At 35.6% G+C, this 9,411-nt stretch overlaps 1 protein-coding gene across 1 annotated transcript; it reads left to right on the top strand.

Moving 5' to 3' along the window:
• Positions 1–48: 48 nt before the first annotated feature.
• On the top strand, positions 49–1,479 carry LOC123530486 (uncharacterized). The gene has a single exon (XM_045311261.2). The coding sequence runs from the start codon at positions 49–51 to the stop codon at positions 1,330–1,332; it is 1,284 nt and encodes a 427-aa protein (XP_045167196.2). The 3' UTR covers positions 1,333–1,479.
• Positions 1,480–9,411: the final 7,932 nt, after the last annotated feature.

Raw genomic sequence — 9,411 nt, 5'->3', positions numbered from 1 at the left:
CAAAACTTTCAACCAGATCAATGCAGATTTTCACTTAAATTCGTACTGATGAGGCAGATGTGTGTTATTCGTAAATGTTATGTCATGGCAATGCCATCCAGAGTGTTGGTGCTGCTATTTGTGTGCGTTTGTGGGAAATTCAATTTTGAAGAAGACTCAATTCTTGAGGTAATTTTCGGGAGTTTCGCAGACTGCACAGAGAGTTGCAATGCAAGAGTTGCATGTTTAGACATTCTATATGACCGTCACTATAGGGTTTGCATATTGTACAAAACGGAAATTGCTTTAACTTCAAGGCGGAAACTTCGTTATGTAAAAGATCGAGTTCTTTTAACTGAACAGCAAAATGTGACCGGCTGTGCCGAATGTGCACGAGAAAACTGCAGAAAAGTGTTTGGCGACTACTCATGTGTTACAACCGTTTGTTCGGCTCTTGTCAAAGTCAATGGTACAATTATTCTAGGAAACTCTAACGTCATTGATGCAAAAGTACGGTATCAGTGTAGCGCAGACACAGAAACAAGCTATGAGGCCCAGTGTCTGCAAACTGGATCTTGGTCAAATGAGAATATTAGTTGTGAAAATAATAGGTGTAAGCTGCAGAGTCATCTCCAAAACGGAAACTGGATAATGGAAAAATTAAACACTACACATGTTTATGCAAATGTCACGTGCAATACCGGATATGAGCTGCACATGCCGGAAATGGCTGTTTGTAATATTAAGACAGGACAGTGGACAGGATTAAAATGGATCTGCTGTGACAAATACACAGGTATGCTAGGACTGAAAATATACCACAGTGCTGCCTATTCTGGCGGGCAAACATTCAAGAAATGGACACAGGGAATGGGTTTACATAGCCAACGGTACGGCAAAATGTGTGCGTACAGAAACGCGAGCATAATTGACAACTGGGCCAATTTTACAATGGATTTTGTGACTTTCCGTGTAATAGAAAGTGACTCGGTGGTAGCATACTTGAAATTCAACGGGACCGGGTCAACAAAAATGAACTGGTTTTCAAAAGATAGACTGTTAGAAAGTTCATGGAATGACCTAAATAAAACTTCAACTACCCATATCTTTAGCATTAAGGGAAACATGGACATTCAACGCTGGCTGATCAGTAGAAACTCGGATCCAACTGGAAACTGTTGGAATGATACTGTATGGTTTTGTGTAACATGGAATGACTATCCCTGTGGAAACACTTCCAGCTACAGCTCACCAAGACTTCTATACGCAAAGGATAACACCGTTTCACAGTTTGTAGTAGATAAAATGGGGTTTGCAGATAAATTTGAAGTCTGGATAACACCAATTCCATAAACTTTTCAATAAGAATCTACATTGCAACATCCGGCACTAGTTAAGTATAACTAGATCCTTCCTGTAACGTAAGGGGCGAGGGTGTTTTACTTTATGTTATCTCTCATGAACAGTCTGGTGTTGTTTTGCTTGGTCACATCTTATATTAATAGGTGTTGTTTGGCAGCCGTAAAAAGTCTCTCTGTATTTTGATTCAGTGTTGTTTTATTTTCTGGTCCATATTGGAATCATGAAGTCCATTCAATATCTGTCTAATATATTTCTGCTTAAGCAGGTGATAGGGTCGTGCTGGGTAGACGGCAGAGTCTCATTAGCGCACAGTTACCCTCGAGAAGGATATTTCCATCCATTCCTTCAACCAGTGAAAGTTTCTTACAACATCCGCATGGAATGCCTTTTTCATGCGTACCAGACAGGATGCCGGTGTTGGAAAAACTCATCTTACAACAACATCGATAAACATTGAAAATTTCAGTTGTTAACAAAATTACAAAAAAGGTGGACTGAGGTATAAAATAAAAGAGTCATTGTAATGAAATTTTCGCGCGTTTCGGCAGTATAGCGAGAAAATACTGTCTTTACGTTGCGTTTATTTTTGTGAGAAGTATAGTTTCAGTGTGTAATTCTTTTGCACGGTACTCGTGGGTGTATTTTACTTTCGGGTTGTTTATTGAAATGTGAATTCAGTCTGCGGACACACTCAAGTAGAAAGGACATACAAAATTAAATTTTCTTTTTAGTTTTGTGTTTTTAAGACATCTTAATATTAGGCTTGAAAGTTTCTTAAAAATAACTTTTGGTTATGAAACGATCTAAGGTTAGTTTAAAGATCTTATCTTATTTGGTTTTGTTTTGTTTTTTATATATAATAGCATACGTCCATATGCTGCAGAAAATGAAGTACGTCATTAAGTGATCTTGCAGGCAACGGACACAGGTTTTCAGAGCATTCCCAAAGAGATCACTGTTTTTTCTGACCGGCTTGTTCGCGCGCAGCACGACTAATTTTTCAATTCTAATCAATAAAATATATATATGTATTTTTCAAAAATGCTAATAAGTCGAAGGACGTATGGTATTATATATATATATATATATATATATATATATATATATATATATATATATATATATAATACATTAAGTACACTACATTTCTCGATTAATTATCCTAATGCTAGGCCTTATTAATCCATATCACTGATAGTGATAATTAACTAAAATTCATATATTCAAGTCTTCATTCAAAGGGAGAGCTTCATTTCATTGCTTTATTCCACGATTGTGGAAGAATAGCCACTGGGCGTAATACATTCTATTTCCTTTTCATTATTAAAAAAATTAATAAGAATTCTAAAAAAAAAATTCAGTAACGTGCATCTTCACGCGCTTAAGATTACGTAAAAAGCAAATAATACGGGTAAATTTCCATGCATCAAAAAGTGAATTTACACGCGTAACCACGACTTTACAAAGGTAGTTCGTGTATATCTGATCCGTGTTTCTAAAAAATAACAACATTAATTTTATTTCTTTTGAACGTTTTAGATTTTTAACGAAATTTATATAGTTGTATATGTATAAATGACTGTTGTCAAAATGCACAATCACCGTTTAACATGTCGCTAAATCCATTAGTATTTATAGGGGATGGCACGATTTATGAAAAGGGATATGTAAGTTTTCAACTGTATAGTGAATGCAACGAAACAAGCAGCAATTTTTGCCTCAATACCGTTCCAGGTGTAGTAATTATCCTATTCAATGGAGTTGTAAGCTTACGGCTCCTAAGGCCGATCTATAAACAGAGCGAGTATCTATTCTCACGGAGTTGTTCCATAGAAGGAAAATTCTCATCGAATTCGGAATGTCAGTTTTCAGGCAAGTATCGATCATTTGACAGACCGGTTGCAGGTGCATCGAGTGATACCAGAGATGGATAGGTAGGTGCTAATTGTTAAGCTGAGTCGAGTATAGTTTCCAATTGTCATGAGCATTGATACAGTAAAAAGTACATGTTTAAAACGCTTAAATAGCGATAAAACATGTTCTATGGTCATTTTGTGTTAAACTGTTGTAATATATTGACTTACAGTTGACAGGGGCGGAGGAGGAGGACACTTAGTGTATGTGGAAGTGTCTGTGGAATTAATGCGTAAATACAAGCGCAGCTATAATAACAGTGCTTAAAAGAAAAGCATTCGTTTTAGTTTATTTCTTCTATTGAAAAATATTGTAAGCAAGAAAAAGAATCTGTCATTAGCTGAATGTGCGGATGGAAGACTCTGGCTCTCGGGTAGCTTTTGCAGTGCCTGGTTCCCGCCTCAACAGATACCATCGAACCAGATACTCCCATCCCTACCTTCAACCCGTGTATAATTCTTATGATATAAATACTCGATTTCTTAATTGAGAAATGCTTTATGCAGATATACACAATGTCTGAAATGATTCGACACATACCTTGCTGAATGTTTCTGAAATGCATCAAAGCTCATCGCTGCTTCTGACCGGAATAACTTCTTTTCTATAATTCAGCCGCACCATGAGAAAACCAACGTAGTCTGGTCAGGATCCGTGCTGTTCGCTAACAGTTTCTCTAAATGCAATAGGCTTTGAAAGCGAACAGCCTAGATCCATGCTGGTAGCAAATGCACTATGTTGGTTTTCTCATGGTGCGGCTCAAATCTAAACAGATGTTATGTAACCTGTTCGAGAATTTTGTTTGTTTATATTACGTAATATAAAGCATGGCATAAATTCAGTCGATTATCTTTTGTTGTTACATGAGGGCTTTTCAGCTTCTTCCTTTCTGAAGTGAGGTTTTCAGGTTTAGGTACAGAAATCGTAATGAAACACATAAAAAAGAAATAACGCCATCTCCGTTTTTAAAGACGAGTGCAATGAGAAGCATTTACTTTACAGCGATCGGTTAGCTTAGAAGCTCGGATCATGGATGAGACATATATGTTCACCGTGGTGATCGGCTGAAGAGGTAAAGAATCCAGGTTAAATGAATACCGTATGTTGAAAAACATATAGGTAAACCCATAAAACACATAAGATTTTATTACATTCACCATATGTTAGTAAATCACTTCTGAAAAATAGCCGCATACATTTTATAATCCTTAAACTGGCATTATGTACATCTACTGCACATAGTGTGTTTTTGGTGAATGTTTTACAAAAACAATTTTCGGTTGTCGTGCATTTAAATGTGTTAAATTAATGATAATGCCACATAAGTATTTGAAGTTGATGCTTTAGAAATAAAGAAATCAGACTAATAAAATAATAGTTCTTTTTTCAATCTTCTGCACAGTGATCTCCCTTTCCTATAGGTAGAGATTTCTGAAGTTGAAGGGAAGCAACTCCAGCATGCAGTTTGACTTTTCTTAAAAATACTGCCCCAGTCAAAATAAGAAAATTCATATATGGAATATTATTATTTCGTACTGGTATTTAACAAGAACAGTTTGGTATATTGGGTTAAAAGTCATGATATCCTCCACCCTTTTTACACACGCATCTATTTCAGATGCATTTTTGCTTGAAAAAATGCGCATAATTCCACTTTAAAGTACAGTTATTTCAGATTTTTCAAACATGAAAACGTTCAGTTCGGTAAAAAGTCATCAGTTATTAAACTATTCAGAAATTCTCGTTCATATTATCATTGCTACACGATGACAACAATTTCTAGCAATTAATCTTCATATATTTCAGCTTCAAAGAAATGCTATTGTGTATGATGATTACATGTATTTATAACGGAATGCATGATTAATAAACCGGTAACCGCTCCAAAACTAAGCAGGAGTTATTAAAGGGAGAAGCATCAAGATATACCGTATATATATAACAATTATATCAATTGGTTAACATGTTATGTTCACCGCTCAAAATGACCATCCTACATTTTGGCAATTTTGAGGGTTTTTTGTTGTTGTTTTTTAAAGACGGGCGTTCATACAGCGAATCTTTGGAAAATGACTATCGCAGAAATGTTTTGTTTTTTTTTATTTTTTTTTTTATTTAATAGCTACAAAGAATATAGCCCGTTTATTCAAAACTTTACACACACATAACTTATATACATAATATTATATAGATACATACTTCCGAATAAATCAGTGAACATAGAGAGAATTAAAACAAAAACAATTAAATATACATCAGTACGTAATTCAATATATTATGATTCAAATTTGGGCATGTAAAGTATGATGTTTTGTTATGAAATAAGAGTGTAAAGGCGACAGAAGAGTGAGAGTATGAGATAATTTAAGAAAAAGGTAAATAAAATCGTCCGGAGGAAGTAAAGTATCCTTCACTTAGATCTCCAAAAGTTGGATTGTCGTAATTTATAGAGGCAGCCGATCCCAATTTTTGTTATAGCTGGTTATTTTATTCTAAACGGTCAAACCACGGTTAGTGGAAAAATGAAAATGTAAAAAGTTAATTTTTGCATCAACACAAAGCCAAATGGGGACTAAATTGCATTTTCTGCAAATTTTGTAACTTCTGCATTCTGCATAATTTCGACAAAATTTTAATTTGCTTTTAAATAAATGCGTAGATTCTTCAACCAACGACATTACATATAGCAATGTACATAAGATTTGAAAAATAGAAAATCAGTCATATTTGTGGACCCGTTATGGCATATCCCTGTCATTTTGTATTCTCGTTATGCAATTCGGCGTTCTTCGGACGTAAATATAACATATCTCAACGCCCACACGACTTACCATAATAACGGAAAAGAACGGAAAATGCCGAAACCACAAACGGAGAATGCGTAAATTGACTAGTACGGATCCATGGCCTTAATATAAAGATAATGATTCAGTCCAGATTTTGAGAGAAAAAATCTTGAGGCACATTACCCCTGTACATTCAGTTATGTTAAAGAAAAAAAATAAGGTGTCAAACTTATACACATGTAACTGTGTGACGTCTTTCAAAATAAAACAGTAACAGGCGACTGTCAGAATATTTCCTTTTCCCAGGTTCATATCTTATAAAAGAATGGTAACGATGCAGGTGAATCTTGTTGCATTTTAGACAAAACCTTGCAACATTGACAGTAGCATATAAGTTCGACACTCGTTCTGGTTGGAATTTTAAACCACTTAAAGCTATTCCCTCACTTAAAACTACTCTCTCCCTCTCTCTCTCTCTCTCTCTCTCTCTCTCTCTCTCTCTCTCTCTCTCTCTCTCTCTCTTCCCCCCCCCCCCCCCCCGTCTCTCTTAAAGCTACTCTCTCACTTAAAGCAACTGTTTCACTAAACATTCACTTAAAGCAACTGTCTCATTCAAAACTACTCTCTCACTTAAAGCAGCTGTTTCACTAAAAGCTACTCTTTAAAATCTCTCTCTCACTTATAAAGTTACTCATTGACTTAAAGCTACTCTTTCACTTAAAGCCACTCTCTCACTTAAGGCTACTACCTTACTTAAAGCTACTCTCTCACTAAAATCTCTCTCTCACTTAAGGCTACTCTCTCACTTAAAGCAACTGTCTCACTCAAAGCTACTCTCTCACTAAAATCTCTCTCTCACTTGTTGCTATTCTCTCACTCAAAGCAACTGTCTCACTCAAAGCTACTCTCTCACTTAAAGCTACTCTTTCACTTAAGGCTATTCTCTCACTTAAAGCTATTCTCTTACTTAAGGCTACTGTCACACTTAAAGCTACTCTCTCACTAAAATATTTCTCTCACTTATAAAGCTACTCTCTCACTAAAATCTCTCTTCACTTATAAAGCTACTCTCTCACTTAAGGCAACTACCTCATTAAAATCTCTCTCGCTCACATATAAAGCTACTCTCTCACTTAAAGCTACTCTCTTACTTAAAGCTACTTTCTCAGTTAAAGCTACTCTCTCACTTAAGGCTAATACCTAACTATAATCTATCTCTCACATATAAAGCTACTCTCTCACTTAAGGCTATTCTCTCGCTTAAAGCTACTCTCTTACTTAAAGCTACTCTCTCACTTCAAGCTACTCTCTCATTTAAAGCTACTCTCTCACTCAAAGCTACTCTCTCACTTAAAGCTACTCTTTCACTTAAGGCTACTACCTAACTAAAATTTCTCTCTTTCTCACATATATAAAGCTACTCTCTCGCTTAAAGCTACTCTCTTACTTAAAGCTACTCTCTCACTTAAAGCTACTCTCGCACTCAAAGCTACTCTCTCACTTAAAGCTACTCTCTCACTAAAATATCTCTCTCTCTCACTTATAAAATTACTCATTGACTTATAGCTACTCTCTCACTTAAAACCATTCTCTCACTTAAGGCTACTGCCTCACTCAAAGCTACTATCTCTCTCTCTCTCTCTCACGCTTATAAAGATACTCTCTCACTTAAAGCTACTCTCTCACTTAAGGCTACTTAAGTTAGAAAATTTGCATTTTTCATGATTCCAGGCTTTTTTGACAGCTCAAACCAGCAGAGTTTTCGTGATAACAGAGCTGATTCTTAAATTAATAAGTTTGTATTTCACACATATGATCTTTATTCATTTTTGTGTCGAATAGCATTTTCCTTTTTTCGAAAGCACTCGTAAATGTGTCATTATTTACAAAAACAAAAACCCACCTACCTCGATTTTGTATATATTGATGCGCAACGCCAGCACCGGAAATCGCGCAACCCATTTGTAGCGTATTCCCAGTGGGAATTGGACTGCGCGTTTACCACCCCGTGTATATAAAATATTTTCCTTTTGGGTGTATTTCATTTTACATTTAACAGTGATTTTTACTGCTAAACAATGATCCATTATTACGTTCGCTAAAGACATAGAACAACTAAAACAGTCCGATAACCAATTATTTGTTGTACATAACAGAATGCAAATACTTGAGCTCTTATCGGGGCTCGAAAACAGGACCTCTCACACCTTAGACAGACACTCTACCACTTCGCTTTAGGTCACAATAAGCTAAATAGTTTTTCCCTATATATTCTATATAAAACTGACCTTTTTAAAGAGCTACCAAACATAACTAGACCCATTTCAGAGAACAAATCCTTACCTCATTTTAAAGAGTTATGATAAAACTGATATAAAATGAAGAGAAAAGTAGGGGTCATGTATCTTCTAAGAGAGATTTTTCTGGTCACATTTGCTTACTGTAAACTGACATCAAAATCACACTGCTGTGACCTAGAAGTACTACTCATACTAAAATTGAGCTTGACTTCACCAAATACAACCTGCTCTCCCATTTTTCCTACCAAAATGTCAAAAATACACCCACAGTGAAATTTAAACAGAAACTAGCTTCAATTTAGACCTCTGTTGCCATGCCAAGTGAAAAATTAGTGTTCAAATACCTGGCAGCCATTACGCGACTAGACCAGATGGCTCCCACGCTGGTTCCTTTAGTTTAGTTAGGCCTTTAATAGCAAGGACTATAAAGCAAGGCAGTGTAAGTGCACCCTTATTCTGTACCCGACTAGAACAATTTTGTGACAATGACATGTTCGGAATACTCCGGATTATTGGTATATTGACTTTGTAAGCTACCCACAGACGCTTTGGGTCAGGATATATACCCTACTCCACCCCTGCCAACTGTCAGCCAATTTTTTTAGCATTATAGCACGTGACATAAGTGAAAATCATAAAACGGGTTTTGTTACGATTTCAGCATGCTTTTGAAATACTCTTTTTATACCATCATTGATCCTTAAAATAGTTTTATTTCGGTTAGAACTACGTATGTTGAAAATACATACTATTGTTGATGTTTTGTAATTAGCTGAAACGGTCATAATTAATATTATACTGACAATGATAAAAATGAAGCTGCTTTTAGCTAATTACAACCGAAAATCAGAAAGTGCCTCCATTGGTTAATAGCCTAATTGTAAAAATAAAGTAAAATTAAAGTATACAATATACAGAAATGAAAATGTGATGTAAAATAGAATAAATTATCTGCATGTTATTATATATCACACTCAAAAATGCCATCTGAAATGCTAATGATATGTGACATTTGATTTACAATATGTATACATGTACGTTGCTATCTGGTCGTCTTGTGGCAGTCCATT

The sequence above is a fragment of the Mercenaria mercenaria genome, chromosome 13 (genome assembly GCF_021730395.1).
Source record: "Mercenaria mercenaria strain notata chromosome 13, MADL_Memer_1, whole genome shotgun sequence".
NCBI lineage: Eukaryota > Metazoa > Mollusca > Bivalvia > Venerida > Veneridae > Mercenaria > Mercenaria mercenaria.
This window is presented reverse-complemented; position numbering and strand designations above follow the sequence as displayed.